Source organism: Sprattus sprattus (assembly GCF_963457725.1).
Source record: "Sprattus sprattus genome assembly, chromosome: 9".
Taxonomy (NCBI): Eukaryota; Metazoa; Chordata; class Actinopteri; order Clupeiformes; family Clupeidae; genus Sprattus; species Sprattus sprattus.
This window is the reverse complement of record NC_137928.1, coordinates 30,326,628-30,344,478: the sequence shown is the minus strand read 5'-3', so window position 1 is coordinate 30,344,478 and position 17,851 is coordinate 30,326,628. Positions and strand designations below refer to the sequence as shown.

At 40.2% G+C, this 17,851-nt stretch overlaps 1 protein-coding gene across 1 annotated transcript; it reads left to right on the top strand.

Annotated features, from left to right (window-relative positions):
• Positions 1 to 13,087: 13,087 nt before the first annotated feature.
• Positions 13,088 to 17,851, top strand: LOC308370445 (delta(14)-sterol reductase TM7SF2-like; the record flags this gene model as incomplete). The annotated part of the gene is made up of 9 exons (XM_080845094.1): positions 13,088 to 13,108; positions 13,447 to 13,501; positions 13,613 to 13,666; positions 13,996 to 14,099; positions 14,219 to 14,338; positions 14,538 to 14,706; positions 14,792 to 14,872; positions 14,959 to 15,081; positions 17,691 to 17,851. 9 exons carry the CDS (start codon positions 13,088 to 13,090, stop codon positions 17,849 to 17,851), a joined length of 888 nt encoding a protein of 295 aa, XP_080701220.1.

Here is a 17,851-nt window from a genome sequence, read left to right as displayed (position 1 = left end):
TTCAAAGACAGACACTACACGCAGCTCTAGAGCACGCGTTTAGGTGGATAGTGTAGCATCCAGTAAGCTCCATCTCTTTACACCTGCAATGCCTCTTGCAAAATTTTGCACATTTTACAGTTCAAATGGAAACCTACTACCGGGTCAGAGAAGGCAGAGGTTTCAATGTTACTAGTTTTTTTTTTATCTGTATTCTAATTTTCTATGTTTGTTTTTCTTTTTATGTTTCATTTTGTTGTTTATTTGCTGAAGCAGTTTTGTCAGGATAAACCGAGCTACTGAACAGAAATATGCTAACTTCCATGTTGTCTACTTTTCTCTGGAAACAAGTCATGCTGTCTTGTGACCAGTAAAACCAGATGTTTTTATTGTTAGGTGTTGATTTGCCAATGCTGTCTGCTCACCATTTGTTAACACTACCTGTCACATAAACATTATGGAATTTTATATTTGAATCATCTTTGTTGCCTTTTTGTTTTCACAAGTTGAGCAGACCATGTGTCTTATTGGATAGCACTGCAGCTTTTTTTTTATCACCACAAGGCAATTGAACCACTGCGTCTTTAGTGTTGGCATGAGAACTTCATGCCTACGTGGTTAAGCAAGGAACCTTAACATCACCATCGGTCAGTAGTGAATGAAAGACCAGTCCAGACCTAAGTCCAGTTATTTACACTGGACACCAAGTTACACCCCTGTGGACAACATGCTTAGTGAGACTTTATTCCACACTGCAGGAATGTACCATTCCATCTCACAGGGGCAATGATAGGGGCCATTCTATTAAGAAGGGGAGAGGCAATCATTCCATGTGTCAGTTTTTATTTTTATGTTGAGCAGTTTACAGTTTCTGTAGCATGATGGGATGTTTTATTTGTATTATGTACACATTAAACATGCAAATAAATGTATGCCTGAGGTGGTGCAGTGATGAGAGGTATCAAAATATGAAATTTTAAAGTTATTAAAAGTTTCCCTCAAACATCCCTTCTCTTCTCGTAGTTTTCAGTTAAATTGAAGGAGTAGTTTGGTGAGAGTTCCACTTGCTGTAGACACATTTCATTATTCAAGATATTGTTGATGACTGTTTTTTCTTCCTACCTGGATGTTTACTGCAGTTATGTGGACAGTGTAACCAGTAAGTAAAGGTAGCTTGTTTTCATTTAGTTGCATAATGCCACATACCTAAAGCATCACATATTTTACACATTGTCACGTCTTGATTCGCGTAGTATTCTGTCTTGATTGCAAGAACATGAACATGAAAGCATGTGAACATTTTTTGGATGTATGAGGTGATCTTTTTCCCCCTTTGTACAAAGTCCACAAGGGATATTTCAACAACACTATGATTCATTGACTTAATACCCCTTGCTGTTAAATGAGGATAGAAACATTTCCTATCATAACTTGAAATTAACAATGTATTTTCCAGTGATTAAAGAAAATCACATCAGCATTACTGTCTAGAATTGATTATTAAGCTCTTTACCTGTTTCTTCATAGAGGACTAGTTCACTTGCGCATCTAGATTTGCACAGCATGTTTTGGGTTCACTAGGAAAGAGAGGGATTGGAAAGACCCATTTAGTTGAAGGGCTCTTGTATTGGCATCATTAATCATATCATTCATGTGCAAACATCTGGTGCAAACAATCACCTAATGCGCAAGTACTTCCATAGACGCTTTATAACACAACAACAAAAGCACCACTATGTGAGTTCCAGACAGGAAGCTTTAGCTAAACCTTGTAAGTATACCCCTACAGCGCATGTTTAACAGCATCCACAGGGTTGGGACCTTCTATTTCATCAACCTCATTCAAACACAAAGGACAAACCTTCTTCTCAGTTATGACTGAACATCAGCTGATTGTATAACCATAAGCCAACACTCCCCTGGCTGTATACTAGACTAGCTTCACACTTATAGTAATGTTGTACTACTGCTTTACACTTTTTTGCTCTGTTTACACAATTTAAAGACAATAAATATCTTTTCAGCATCTTAAAGCAACAGGCCTCAATTCTGGTAAAAGGTTGTTGATATTTGAGCTCAACAGCCAATCTAATAACACCCTTCCCTTCCATGCTCCTGAAACAACTTATAGATGAGCTGGAATAGTGTTCGGCTCACTCTGAACCACTTCATGTCCCATTTACAGGTCCAGGACTGCATGAAGAGACCTTTTAGGTCACATACTGGATGGACATTCAATGTAGCTGAATTTGGGGAAGTGAGATGTATTATAATCAAGTAATGTTCCTTTAAGTGTTTAGCAGACAGAGGGCCTCATTTATAAAACGTTGCGTAGAAACCATCCTACATTTTGTCTAAGACATTTCCTGAAATGAGCGTAAGTGAGATCCACAGAAAACAGACGTACACACAAAAAACACGAGTACGCCAATCCTTCGGTTATAAATCACAAATGGTCGTGAAATTGTGCGCAACTGAATCTCCGCCCTCAAAACGCCCCTATTTAATCTAATCAGCATATTATCAATGCACAAACAGAGCGCATCCTCAATGCACAAACTCTCTGTGACAGTGGCAAGCAAGAAAGAAAAATGTAACAGAAGAATTAAAGTGAGGCTGACGTCGACGTTCTGCTGATGGAACAGCAGATGCGGGCCAAAACATCGTAAGAAAGCCTGTCTGGTGGCGTGATGGCAAAAGCAAAGTATTTGACATGTAGTAGACACGTCTCCGAAGCACCAGCACCTGCGGCACGAGCAGCACCAGAAGCCGCATCTGCGGCAGCAGCATTAAGGCCTTTGGTGCGCTCCACCACCGACCTGTGCTGTATTGAAGTGGGCTCCCTAGGCTTTCTGAGTGTGCGAAATCTGGATGAGAATACATTGGGAACCCTGTTTTACGCAGGAAATTCTCTTTCACATTTTGCTGGGCACTGTATGGAAATCTAAAAAATTGCAGGCATATGGGATAGTATAGCCTACTGCGAAGAACATCGGGCAAAATTCTGCTTAATGATGACGGGGATTGCTCGACTGGTCTCCAATTTCTCATCGGAACGTTCCTGTAGCCAGGAATCCAAGAACGGACAATACCTGAACGTGTATGGCCTGGTTGCCACTGGTGCGCCTCTCTAGACGAGAGGCCATTTGGGCACAACGCTCTCGGCAAGCGGTACCTGCTTATCAGACATACATCATCCTGTGTCAAAAAGTCTGTGCGATCACAAAAAAACCCTCTCTCTCCTTATTGCGCAGTTGGCAATATCCTCTAACAACGCCAAGGCAGCCATATCTCCTACTGAAAACTAAGCCACTATTAGTCTTTATTTAGGCTATAAGTTTGAGCGTAATGTTTTACACTTGTGAAATTAAAACGGAATACCTATAAGATGTGAATCTCATTCATGTGTAAATTATTCAAATAGTTTATTTGATTTTATTGAGCGAAACATTAATTTGGCTTTTCACCATTAGCCCAAATGGTGACGTTGGTGCTGACGATGATGATGAAACTGCGTGTCGGCTGTCGGCGCTTGGAGAGTCCTGGATTCCTGCAGTACTCCAGTATTGCCGCGAGGAAATGTACTTACACGAACTGAAACCAGACGTAGAGATACATCCTTTTCTACGTCTAAGACGGTTTTTATAAATCTGTACTTAGACGTGGATTTGATCGCACGCACAGTCTAAGATCAGTTCTGTGCGTAAGTACGTTTTATAAATGAGGCTCAGAGAGATATATGGGCGATATATGGGTGATCACATTTTAGCTGTACTTTGTGCCAACACTGAAGTGTCACTAAATTAGTCTTTTTTGGTGAATGGAATTAACAGGCCCATATTCCCATTAGCATCTGCTAGAACTTATGAAAGACTATAAAAACTCTATTGCTCTGTCTAAATTAGACAAAATATGTATTATGTTAATATATATAATATATATCCCTCTAATATATTACAGTATAGTGGTGGAGGTTATGCGTGAAGTATATACATCTGAACACAGTAGCTGTATTTTAATTTGTACTAGACATGTTGAAGACACACACTTCATTGTAGTAAAAACTTGCTCCTACAGCATGGCATATTGTTAAAACAGTGCCCTTATACAAAGATATGAGATAAGCATCAGCATATTAGTTACAGCATAAATATCTATGATGAATATTCATGTTTAAAAGTATTTTGTATTCCAATAAAAACAATGTGAATCTAGCTGTTGTCAAAGATTTTCTGGTAGTGTGAACCCTTTTTATATTGTATATACAAATATAAAAGAGAACACTTGAGCACGAGTATTGTTAGAATTTGGAGGATTTTAATTCAATTCAATTCATTTCAAAATATATAACGCCATAACAATACAATTGTCTCTAGGCGCTTTATAGAGCACAGAGCCTGAACCCCCTTAGCGCAAGCACAATGGCAACAGGGGCAAGAAAGAACTCCCTGTTAGTCAGGAAGAAACCTTAAGCAGAATCACAGCACATAAGGGCGGACCCATCTGCTTGAGGTCGGCCGGGTGGAGATAGGAAGGGGGGAAGGGGGAGGGTTGTGTGGCAGGAGGGGAAGGGAAACAACAAGTTGTACACAGCCAGCATTTGGTAGATGTACCATACAGTCCTGCTCACCATTATTGGCACCCCTAGTGAATATGAGCAAACAGGCTATCAAAAAATATGTCTTTGCTGTTTATCCTCTTGGTCTTCCACTCAAAATAATCATAAAAATCTTACCTTTTCATTGAGGTATAATAATTGAGAGAAAAAGTTTTTTTGACATTAAATAAATATTATTCTTCAAAACATGTGAGCCAACGTTTATTGGCACCCCTGAATTAAATGTTTTGTGCAGCCTCCCTTTGCCAAGATAACAGCTCTGAGTCTTCTCCTATGATGCGTGATAAAGTTGGTGAACACATGGCAAGGGATCTGACACCATTCTTACATACAGTATCTCTCCAGATCCTTCAGATTCTGAGGTCAACGCTTGTAGACTCGGCTTCAGCTCATCCCACAGATTTTCTACGGGGTTTAAGGCCGGGGGACTGTGATGGCCATGGCAAAACCTTTATTCTGCGGTCGGTGAACCATTTTTGTGTATGCTTCGGATCATTGTCCTGCTGGAAGGTCCAACCATGGCCCATTTTAAGCTTACTAGAGGGGGCTGTTTAATATCTGCTGGTATTTGATGGAGCCCCACAAAAACAAAGATCCGCCACCATACTTTACAGTGGGTATGGGGTGCTTTTCTGTATGGCTATCTTTCTGTCTACGCCAAACCCACCTTTGTTGTTTTTGCCAAAAAGCTTCTGACCATTTAACTCAGTCCCATTGAAAGTCTGACTTCCATTTGGCAAACTGTGGGCACTTTAGTTTGTTGTTGATTGACAGCAGAGGCTTTTTTCTGGCAACCCTCCAAAACAACCTGAGGTGACGTAGGTTGTGTCTGATGGTAGTTTTGGAGACTTTCCGACCCCAAGACTCAACTAATGTCTGCAATTCTCTAGCTGTGATCCTTGGAGATTATTTTGCCAGTCAAACCATCCTCCTCACGGTAAATACATGGCAAGACCAGTTTAGTGGGTATACACTGCTCATAGGATTACTGTTACAGGGGTAAGAGATGTAGGGACAGGTAAACATTTCAGTGGTGGCAATAATGTATATTGGATGCTAGCATAGGGTCTGGGGTAGAGTAAGTGTACGGCGATGCGGTGGCAGTGGGTGCAATTGGTCGAGGGCATCTGTTTGAGATATCCAATATACTACTTCTGCAACTACTACTACTCATCATAATAATACATAATACAAATAATAATATTACCCTTTGAGAGACCAGGGCTTGCCCATTGCTTCAAGAGAGATGGTGTGTAATTTGCAAATTTCAGCATGTTTCCTGGGAGACTGCAATCAGTTGGAAGTATTGCAGGAGCATATGTTGATGCAATGCTGCGTGAGGGCTGTTAAGCCCCACAGAGGAAGACATACAGCCTCTTGCATGCTGTGACCGATATAAATACAAGTTCCAACACCAGGAGTGGAGCCTTAGCCACCCCTCTCACCTCTCTCTAACACATCAAACCATCTGACCACCGGTGAGGCAAATACTTTTTCATTTCACAGCATTCCTTTGTTTTGGATTACGTTATAATAGTAATGGTAACAGATATATGTTATGTAAAGCATACTGAAATTATGTTCAGCCTCAGACGATGTAATGTGAATTAATACAGAAATCAGGTTAACACTTCTCAGAAAGGCCAGTCAGTAGAAATGGATCTGCCAGTCCATTTCATTCAATTTGTTTCTCAGAAAATATGCAATTTACGTGAGCCTCTTTAGTGTTGTGGTATATATTCATGTATGCATGCTACTGTTCAAAACCCTGGACACACAGAGAAATGTCTTTTGTTTTTAAATTCCTAATTGTCTTATTGCAGTAACACTACATTGTCTAGTCTAGACATCATTAATGCTGTGAAAGACTGGTGTGGCTGAAAACAGGTAATTTGAATGCAACATTGATATACAAAGACTTTCCCTTCTTTGCTCCAATAGCTCATTATGTTAGATAACTATTGTGTTAAAAAGGTAATTTATCATTGGAAAACCCTTTGCAATCGAAACCATTATACTGTTTAAGGAAACAGTAAAACTGTCTGCTTGAGTATCTGGAGCATCAGCATTTGTGGGTTTGATTATGGCCTGAAAATAACAAGACAATTCAACGAATAATCTACTATTGCTCAATGTAAGGTCAGCATAGTCACATAATTTCGATCCTATTTAGCTTTTTGTGGGAGCAGCTTGACTATACAAGTCTGAAAAGTGCCTAATCCAACTTTTGTGAGGCAGCATGAGTTGAAATTTCCTCAACTTATCGACAACAAGACTGCTAAAGGTCAACAGAGATGTAACAGCTGCAAATGGAGGATCCTTTGATGAAAGCAACATACAATGATTTTAAGTTGATATCATTATAGCTAACCTTTTCAATATCTTGAATGTCTGATTGATTCCAAACTCTTTGTGTCAGTCTAACCTAGCCAAATATACTCTTTGCTGTAGAAGCAGAATACTATTCTTATATAATAATAATAATAATAATAACGGATTTTATTTTTATAGCACACTTTCACATACAAAGACGTCTCAAGGTGCTTACAAGGTCACAACAACAATAATGCAAAAATAGGAGTGCAAAAATAGCAATTAAAACATTCGTCTTCTCTGATGAGTCCAATTTCACAGTAGGTGCAAGACTCTGTGGCTTGTAGGCCTCTCCAGGTCTCCGTCTAACCATCAGACGACCATGTGTTGGGCAAAGCTGAAAATTGGACTCATCAGAGAAGACGAACTTAGAAGACCCTCCAGTCCGCTTTGGTTCAATCCTTATGGTCTTTTACAAACCTCAGCCAGGCAAAGTACAACGTTGCCCCGGAAGAAAAACTTGCTTCCTTTTGCTCTGACAATGTTCCTCAACTCTGAGAAGTGTTTTTTCCAGCAGGGCAATGCTCCATGCCACACAGCCAGGCCAGTAAAGGTGTGGATGGAGTACCACCAGATCAGGACCCTGTCATGGCCAGCCCAATTTCGAGACCTTAAACCCATAATTCCGCGGCTGTATATAAGGAGCTCCAGTACCAGTCAAAAGTTTGGACACACCCTCTCATTCAATGTTTTTTCTTTATTTTTATAATTTTATACATTGTAAATGAATACTGAAAGCAAAACGTGGCTACTTTGAAGCATCTAAAATTTAAAACATATTCTGGTTTGTTTAACAATTTTTTTGTTTACTACATAATCCCACATGTGTTCTTTTATAGTTTTGATGTCTTCGGTATTAATCTACAATGTAGCAAATAATAGAAATAAAGAAAAACCATTTAATAAGAAGGTGTGTCAACACTTTTGACTGGTACTGTGCAGCGAATGTAACAGTTTTTCACTATTGTTAAGACCTAAAAAACTTTCAGGTCTTTTGACCAATTTGCGGTGAGGACTGCACCATAAAAGTGTCTTGAGCCTCTGTTTTGTCTGGTAAACTATTGAAAACTTTGAAAAGATCGACAACCAGAGAAGGAGAGGGGTAAGAGTGAGAGGAGGAGGAAGAGGAGGACAAGAAGGAGGAGGAGTAGGAGGTTGAGGAGTAGGAGGACAGAGAGAAGGAAGAGGAGGACAAGGAGGAGGAAGAGAATGAGGACAAGGTGAAGAAGGAGGAGGAGGAGGAGAAAGAAGAAGGAGAATAGTCATCTCTAATGAGATTTGGGCCGCTGTGGTAGACCATGTTTTCATGTTTTTTCATTAGAACCTTCAGGATGGAGAACAAGTACGAAATATGTTTGCCTTGTGTACTGTAATACTGCATATCAACAGAATATAGTGTGCTCACAGTATTTGTATTTTGCAGGACTGAAAGAAAACCACACTGTGGAGGAAGAAAACACACTTTCAATATTTTTTTAAAGCAAAGTAGCATTTTCCAGGAGATATAAAGGGTTTTGCATTTTTTGTTAGTTGTTTTGGGATTTGTGTTTAGAGATTTGAGAAAACGAGGCATGCTTCCAAAAAATGTTTGTAAGCAATTGAGAAAAACTGTTAGCATTTTGTATACAATATTATGTCAATACAATCTAGTGTTTGGTTGAACAGGAGACTGGAATTTTAAATATGGTTTGTGAAAACAACGGTATTGCTGTTTTATGTTTGACTACGAAAAATGTAGGCCTACACTGATACATTTTACAAAAGGAGAAATGGCTCAATGAGTCATTGTCATTCATATGGTGTGTTTCGATGATTGTGTTTTCAATTTTGCACTTCTGTGTGCTGTAAATTCTTGGTAGTGTGCAGCAAATGCTTAGTTGTGTGTACTAAATGAATGTATGTGTGTGTGTGTGTTTTGAAAATATGGCTGTGTGTACCAAATGAAAACACGAGTTCCATTTTGTGAACAGTTAAGAGATTTGATAGCAAAGAGTCATCTTGCAAAGGTAGTGTCAGGTTTAGCATTTTGTGTGTGAGGTTTTCAGTTTTCTGTGTGCAGTTTTGAGAAAGACGTTATTGTTTGAAAAACAGGTTTTAGCAATAGTGAAAAACTGTAATTTAAGAGGCATTTCACTAAAGAGCATGCATTGATACATTCTAGTTAGCTTGTTGAATTCTTTGAACTGAATTCTTTTTCTGTTTTTGCAATACCTCATTGATGAAATGACATGCATAACTTTTACTGGGGGAAATACTTTAGCACTAAACTTCTCATTCTGCTTCCAAGGTTAAAGCAAGGTTAAGCTGAAGTATAAGATGAGTGAACACACACATTTGAAGCAGGTCAGAGTTACTTTCCCTCTCTCTCTCTCTCTCTCTCTCTCTCTCTCTCTCACACACACACACACACACACACACACACACACACACACACACGCAAGCACACACACACACACACACACACACACACCAAGTATCTGAGCACACTTATTTCACTACACAAGCTATCATTTTCAAACTATTAACTTTTACCTGACAGCTTAATGGCAGTGCAACACACTGTGGCATAAATGGGGAACAACACATAGAAGCCAATGATGACAAACCCAAGGAGATGGTGCAACAGGACTACAATTGGAGCACTGCCCGTGAGATCTGCCGCCTTTACTCGATGTTGGGAGTTCAATAAAGTGTCTTAACATACTGTACCTATAGTGGTGATCTTTTTGTTTTAGTTATGAAATTCCAGGTGTTAACAAACCCTGGCAATTCACTTGTATGAGACAGGGCTTGTTTCATAATCAACCAATTCTAGATGTTTACATCGACTAAAGGCTACTGAACAGAATAGGCTGGTGTTACTGACCAAGTAACGTGGTGTCTTAAGTGTGAATGAACAATATGCCTTTCTCTCTCTCTGCCTATCTATCTATGATATAATATGTTATTCTTGGTTACAACATCCATCTCATAGCTCTCCAATGTTCTCATCACAGGCATCATTCGAGTGTGTACCCTGATGACACCATTAGTAATGCTGCTGTATGAAGGCTGTCGGCATCCCTCTAAACCCTGGACCCTACTGGGTGAGACGAGCATGCTGTTGTGGGACTGGACATCACTGCTTGTGGTTATAATATATACTGTACTGCAGGGGGTTCTCTACCATCTACCATTTGGCCAAGTAAGTCACTGAATCGTTGAAGAGTGATTGCACAACTGGTCAATTATAATGACAAACTCCAATGTAACCTGCATGGTGTATACAAGGAGATTCCTACACAGAACTCAAACTCGCAACATCGGGTGTGCTAGCAAGGAGGCTAAAACCTATAGGCGCTAGTATCTGTCGCTAGCACTTCCCTGGCTACTGTTACATTCACATCCATTGGTTCAGTTCGGACATCCTTTGCTTTAATTTTCCTTCGGTAATTTACTGAATGTATTGAATCAGAGTCCTTTCACACTCGCCACAGTATATCAGAACTGTTATGTGGATATGATGAACTTTTGATGGACTACAACATTGGATATCAAAGTGTGTGTGTGTGGGGGGGCGCCTCCTGGGGGGGGGCGCAATGTCACACACGGAGAAAAAAAACACATCGCCGACCTATCACTGGTTAGGGTAATCTCCCTCGGTGGCGAGATGCAAGGGACTGGACTGACACAAACAAATCAAATACACAGTTTACACCAATTAAAACGGAGATTTAGCATTTGAATGCGATTTGCACATACGCAGGCATGGTAAGCGCTCAACCTCACTGAATTGACAACCTGCAGAGTATGTGCGATCTCTCTCATTTCCTAGATCAGGGGTCTTCAACGTTTTTCAGGCCAGGGACCCCCAAACTGATGGCGAGATGAGCAGGGACCCCCTACTATATAAATTGCATAAAATTTTGGCACACATCCTCCCGCATTAGTGAGATGTATCTTCTTTTCAATAACTCCTGACTGACACGATCCAACGGATGACGGAGGAGGAGTCTGGCGCATGGAGTTGTGTTGACAACATAGATGTTATAGTGAGATTGACAGGTCAACAAACTAATCACACCGCTAGCAAGTTGTTAAGATTGTAGGTAGTAGCATGCTTACATTAGCTAGGAGGCTCACACACCTCGCAAATCCTCACTTATTTTTCAGTTACAATTTACGTTTTTTGACCTTGTACAGTGTCTATTTCTCTTTTAAATCTAAGCAAAAAAATGTCAAACTAACAATTTATAGGTACAAACAAAACCAGCCATGGAGTTTGGTCCGCCATCTTTTATCTTTGATTTTCGCACTCTTTAGACTTGGGCAGAAACGCGATCTGATTGGCTAGTGCCTGTGCATGAAAGGTGCTGTGAGTGAACCGGTGCCCAGCTTGAGAGAGCTCCTGTGGGTAGCTGAATGTGTCGATTGGACTGAAAGATAACGTCTTCTTGATCAATTTATACGTTCGCTACAATATGTTGGATTTATGTTAATGTAAATTTAAAGGGAATAAATACAATTCTGATTTGGAAGACATTTAAATTTGCGGAAAAAAAAATGTGTTGAATTTTTTTTTTTTTAGAAATATTAAGATTAATAAGATTTCGCGACCCCCCTGCAGTACCTCCGCAGACCCCCTGGGGGTCGCGGACCCCCTGTTGAAGACCACTGTCCTAGATCATTCATATATTCATTGCTTTATATACAGTGGGTTTCCGGGACATTTATGGCATTCATGAACGTTTTCTCCTCTAGGATTCGTTCTTAACTTAGACCAGAATTTAAGAATGCAAAATAGATATGGCAGATTGTTCTTAATGGCTGAATTTGTGAGAAATCGTTGGCGATTGCGTTCACATCAATTCTACAGACATCCTCGGATTAAAATATTTATTATAATAAAAAATATGAGAATATTTGTATCATTAACAATTACGTTTCACATTTATAGTCATGATTCTACGAGGCATCGTGATGTCCTAAAATAAATAAAAGCACTACACGAACAATGCAAATGTAAGTGAATAAATAAATAAGCACTTAACTCAATCTCGTGGATATAGACATAGTGTAATAGAATGGACACATCTACATTCTGCAACAGTACCTCCACCTCTGCACTAGTGAAGTTAGGGCTGCGTTTACTCGACCGGTGCTCACTTTCCGCTTTGACATGATTTTGATCAGTCTGAAGTTGCTTTCGCGTTGCTGTGGAGTCTGTGGGTTGTGCACACGGCTCTTCAGTTGCATGCCCTTATAAGGAGCTGGCAGGGCGTTTCTGTATAAAATTTGAGGTGTACGAAAATGCACGTTCAATTTAAGAATCAGTGCACAGCTACGGACACTTTGGCAGTTTAAGAACACAATTCAAGGCGTTCATGAATCCGGTGAAGATCTTTTCTTAGGTTGGTCTTTCGAAATCCGTAAGAAGATATTGAAGAAGACACTTCTTATGTTCGAGAACAAGGCCCAGTCTTTTTAAAGACTCACTCCTTCCTTACCAATATATTACATTCCTGCACTTGCAGTACGCCTATTTGTAGCCTAATCTAAGGATTACTTTGCTAAATAAACTTTGCTGAGGATGATCTGAGGCTATGTTTATCAAACATTGCGCCAAGAATTGAGGACCTTTGCAATGCATAGCAGGCTCATGTTTCACATTGACAGACCTGCAAGATTTTTGAAAGAGATCACAAGAGGCCCATAATAATAATAGTAACCTAATGATAGCAATAATAACACCATATAACACCAATAATTGGTCGATTATCATTAAAATAGTAATAATATAATGATGGTGATAACAATGGGCCTCATTCTCGAACATTTTCTGAAGTTCTTTCTGAAATGTTTCTTACGGACTTCGGAAACCAACGTAAGAAAAAGATTCATGAACGCCTTATGACAGAACATCAATGAGTGCATGGGCTTCGGAAAATCTAAGCACACAAAGCGCCAGTGGTGAGGGATGGGTAAATTGACCAACAGAGAATACTTGATTGAAAAGCGCAGTTTCTTTTGTAATAAATGGTAGATAAGTATGGCAAAACAAAACAATCCAAATTTGGCTGTGGATATTAACTATATTACAGCTGTATTTGGTTTTGGCATAAATGCTCTAACACTATCATGCAGACTGTTGCAATCCACGTAATGTTTACAAGAATTAGGTTAACACTTACTAGGAAGTAAGGCTTTTATTTATCTAGCTATGTAAAGGTCAGTTTAAAGGGCGTTTTTTTTTAATCCAAAGCAATTTACACGGGCATCCTGCCGTGGTGGAGTAATGTAAACATCATGGTATGGTGAAAAAACAACAACCTGTAGTTCATTAGCCTACACAAAATACTACCAGTATTATAGCTGACACTGTGGTCGTCTCAAGCCATGAGCATGGTGTTCCAGTAGTACAGATGACAATGTGGTCATCTCAAGCCATGAGCATGGTGTTCCATGGCATTCATCAATATATGTCTTTCTTTTTGTAGGTAGAACATGGGGGAAAGGGTAGAGATGGAAAGTTCCTGAAATACAATTGCAACAGTGAGTACAAATTATACCTTAAGGCCATTATGATGGATGTGTTTCAGATGTCTGTACTGTTGGGGTTTTACACTGTTGGATGTAGATGTTCTTTTCTATTTTCTCCAAAAGGTTTGCAAGTGTTTGTTGTGAGCTCAGCCGTCCTGGTGGGGATGTGGATCGCTGGTGTGTTCCAGGCATGTCTGATCGTAGACAGGATCTATTCTCTCATGTGTGCATGCTACATTGTCTCTCTCCTCATGGCCACACTTTTACATCTGCACAGGCGTCAAGAGCACCCATCAAATGAAGTTCACACTAAAACTGGTCAGTGAACTCTCCTTTTCAAATTCTCATTAGAGACAAAGTCATATCCTTTTGTGATCAAAAAGCGGCTTTTTTCTGATGTTGAAAAAGGGTTGTGAGGCTGTTTTGCTGCTCTGTTTTAGCATGTAGCCAACTGGATCACAACCCTTGTTCATATTTTTATGGATATTCTTTTTGGTTTCTCACAGGATCCCTGCTTCAAGACTTTGCTCGAGGCAAGGAGATTAACCCTCGAATTGCTGGCATTGACATGAAACAGTTTTTCATGGTCAGGATTGGATTTATGGGATGGGTAAATTGGAGCATTATTGCAAGCTGCCACCGTCCCATTCCTCAGAATAGAAAAATACTAATACCTCACTAATATTTGGAAAAATACTAATACAATTATTTTTTATGTTACATGTGCAGGGTATGGTTATCCTATGTTATCTATTGGCTGAGATAGAAAGAGATGGACAAGTTTCTCTGCCTATGCTTCTTGTGGTGACCTTTCAACTTCTTTACATAGTGGACTTCTTTGTAGACGAGGTTGGTAAACTGAAGTAATTTAATGCTTTTAACACTTGTTAAATTTTTCCTCCCAGAATAATCTGATTGCCTGAAGCTACCCAAATCATAATGAAATTTCTACTGTATCAGATAATTGTCAGACAACAACTAATTAAACAAGGCAATTGGCAATGCCTGAAAGACCACAGTTTCATATTTTGTGTCACCTGTCATGCAGGCCTCAGTTTTGCCAACCAAGGAATTCACACAGGAGGGTATTGGCTTCGTCATGATCCAGGGAGAATACGTATACATCCCCTTCTACTCCAGCACTCCTGCATTCTTCCTTCTTCATCGACCTCTGCAGATCAGTATCCCCACTGCCATTATCATTGGTTTTCTCTATGGTACATGTGTAGATTACACTTCATCCCTGGATATAATAATATTATAAGATGTGCAGAATAACAGTTTTCATCTGTTTCTGAATAGGTGGGGGTTTGGTCATTTATTATTTTTCCAATGATCAGAAGGATTGTTTTCGGAAAGACCCCAGTGATCCTGCTTTTGCCAGTAAATCCAATAAGCATTCACTTTTTGTCTTCAGTTTTGTATGTATTCCATCTGTCATGTTATGATTTTTGCTAAATGTACCATAGGTCTGAAGACCATCGCGAGTCCCACTGGACAGAACCTGCTAGTGTCTGGCTGGTTTGGATGGGTTCGCCACCCAAACTATCTTGGTGATATTATGATGAATTGGGCTTGGACTCTTCCCTGTGGTAAGACTTCTGAAGGGTAATATGGGTTACTCTTCAGTTTCTCTTAGACTGACATATTTGTGACAATGTTTTTGGTAAAAGACTCTGACTTTTTTCAGACCAGTATGAAATCATTTCTACTTTCTAATAAGCCAATGAATGGGCATCCGGAGCATAGTATACAGCATGCCAGGGATCTCTTGTAGGATTTGTATGAAGAGCACTTGGGCTGGCCCAGCACTGTACAAACCTAAACATGAAATCCCTCATATTCCCTCAGAGGCTAAATTCTGATTGTTGTGCATATAGATTTATGTGATATTATGACCGCCGCGCAAGTTTTTTTTTTTTTTTCTGTTTGACGATTTTCTGTCAACGATTCCCGGGACACTGAAACACCGGGGTGCACAACATTAAGTGGGCATGTAGCCCCACTAGATTAGCGTGGAACCATTGCTTTTCGCTTTGATCCGTTGCACCATTGCACCCCGTCGGACTGGACCCCTTTTAAAGAGGGTGGGGCGATTCAGTTTTCTGTGAATAAGTCGAAAACCATAGGGCCTAGGAGGAATAAATTTTTTTGGTATGTTGGTCTTAAGACGCCACGTCAACCATTCCACTACCACTTATTTCATGTACAGCGCCACCTAGTTACAAATGAAAAAGCAAAAATGTAGTGTTGTAAAAAATGTTAATTGTGGAAAGTTTCGTGGAATTCCGTTCACGGGGGGGGGGGCATGTAGGTGGCGCGACACAGTTTTCTTTGAATATCCCAAGAACCGTAGGGCCTAGGAGGGCCAAATTGTTCCTGTATGTTTGTGTTAAGGGGCCATGTCAACCCATACCATAACCAGTCATATCATGTATAGCGCCACAAAGCAAAAATGAGGTGTTTTAATCACATGTCAAAGTGCTCGAAAAATTACCAAATTTGCCAGGGACATCAAGCTTGTAACCGTCCATCTTCGGTAGTTTTTGTCCATGGATGGAGCAAAATGGCTCTGTAGCGCCCCCTAGAACATTGCAAAAACCCCTGCGCATTGGGGTTATTTTGGCGGAGCATGATGGAATTCGGTACACGTCTTCATCATGCTTGGACGCACCAAAAAGTCTCTTGACGCCATTGTGGCATGTCCACAGGAAGACGGCCATTTTGAGTGGAAGACGCGTTTTGACGGCGTTTGCACACCTCGCATCTGATCGAACTCCTCTGACAGATGTAATAGTAACGCCTTGAAATGTGGTCAGGTTACTCTTCAGCCATGGGCGACTAATAGTTATAGAAGATTTTTTCATTAGTCGGAAGGTGTGGGCGTGGCAGACCCTCAAACTTTGCCAACTTGCCAGTGCTTGCCACGAAACACAAAGTCTCTTATAACTCTTGCGTACATTGTTTGATCCAGAGAAAATTTCTTAGGGTGGACGCTGGATCCGAACGCGTACATATGCCTGACTGATATCACCTATAGTGCCACCTGTTGGTGGTTGGAAACTTCACTTTGTTTCCACACCTCGCATGTGATTGAACAGATTTAATGGTAATGCCTTCAAACGTGGTCAGGTTACTCTTACGCAATTGGGAATTAAAAGTTATGAGAATCTTTTACAAAGTTTGAAGGGTGTGGGCGTGGCAGACCCTCAAACTATGCACTCTTCACAACTCCAGTCACTTATAACTTATGCATATTGTCATGAACCTGGCTCTAAGCCATGACAAAAACTGTGAGGACACAGTTTTGAGTTCAGTAAAGGAACATATATTTATTGTTGCAACCCAGCCAAAGTAACAATAAACAAAGAATGAGCAGGATCGTCCGTGGGGAGACCGGAAGCTCCCCTGGTTCAGGAGACGACGGATCTTATAGGCCCGTGGAGAAACCGGGCCCAGGTGTAGTCACTCCTCAGTAACGGCCTGCTGCAGCCACTCCTACACACAGATGGAAAAAGACAGGAAGTAATCAGCATAGCCAGCAGGCCATGACAATATATTGTCAAAGTGCACGAAATTGAAAGTGGTGGATCATTATGAGACCCTCTGAATGCATGCCAAGTTTCGTGCAATTCCTTCCATCACAAATAATTCCTTTAATACATAAAAATGAAACACAAACCAATGTACGCACACAAAACACATACAAACACACTGACAACCATGACTCATTCTGTGCCAAAACCTACTGAACAGTTCGGCGGTCATATTTTGTAACGCTTTGCGTTACGTCTAGTTCTACTTCCATTCTTTAAAATGAGTTATTCTATTTGAAAGAAGTAATGAGCCATGGAAGAAGGAACAAACATTAATACAAATGATGAACGTGGTACACACCAAACTAATTTGGAAAACAGGCCACACAAGGCCATAACCACTCCTTTTTCCCCATTCCATGGTGAAATGCACAAATAAACCCTTTTAAAACCCTGCTTATTAACAAGACATTTTATTAGTACTGCGATATGTGTAAAATCTTACGATCAATAATTAAAAATACAATTTTGTGGTTTATAATATTATCTCGAGATTTCAAACAAAATATCAGCCAGGGTTTTTGGACACCCTTGTCTTCATTGCCTCACTGCTTCCCTCTGTGTCATGATAAGATGTCATGTATTACTTTGAATGTGTCCCTCAGGATTCTCCAGTGTTTTACCTTACATACCAGCTCTCCTGTGCACATTCATGCTGAGAGTCCGGGCCAAAGAGAACGAGGAAGCATGTCAAGAGAAACATGGAGAAGGGTGGGAGGAGTACTGTCGTTGTGTGCCATATCAACTGCTCCCGCACATATACTGA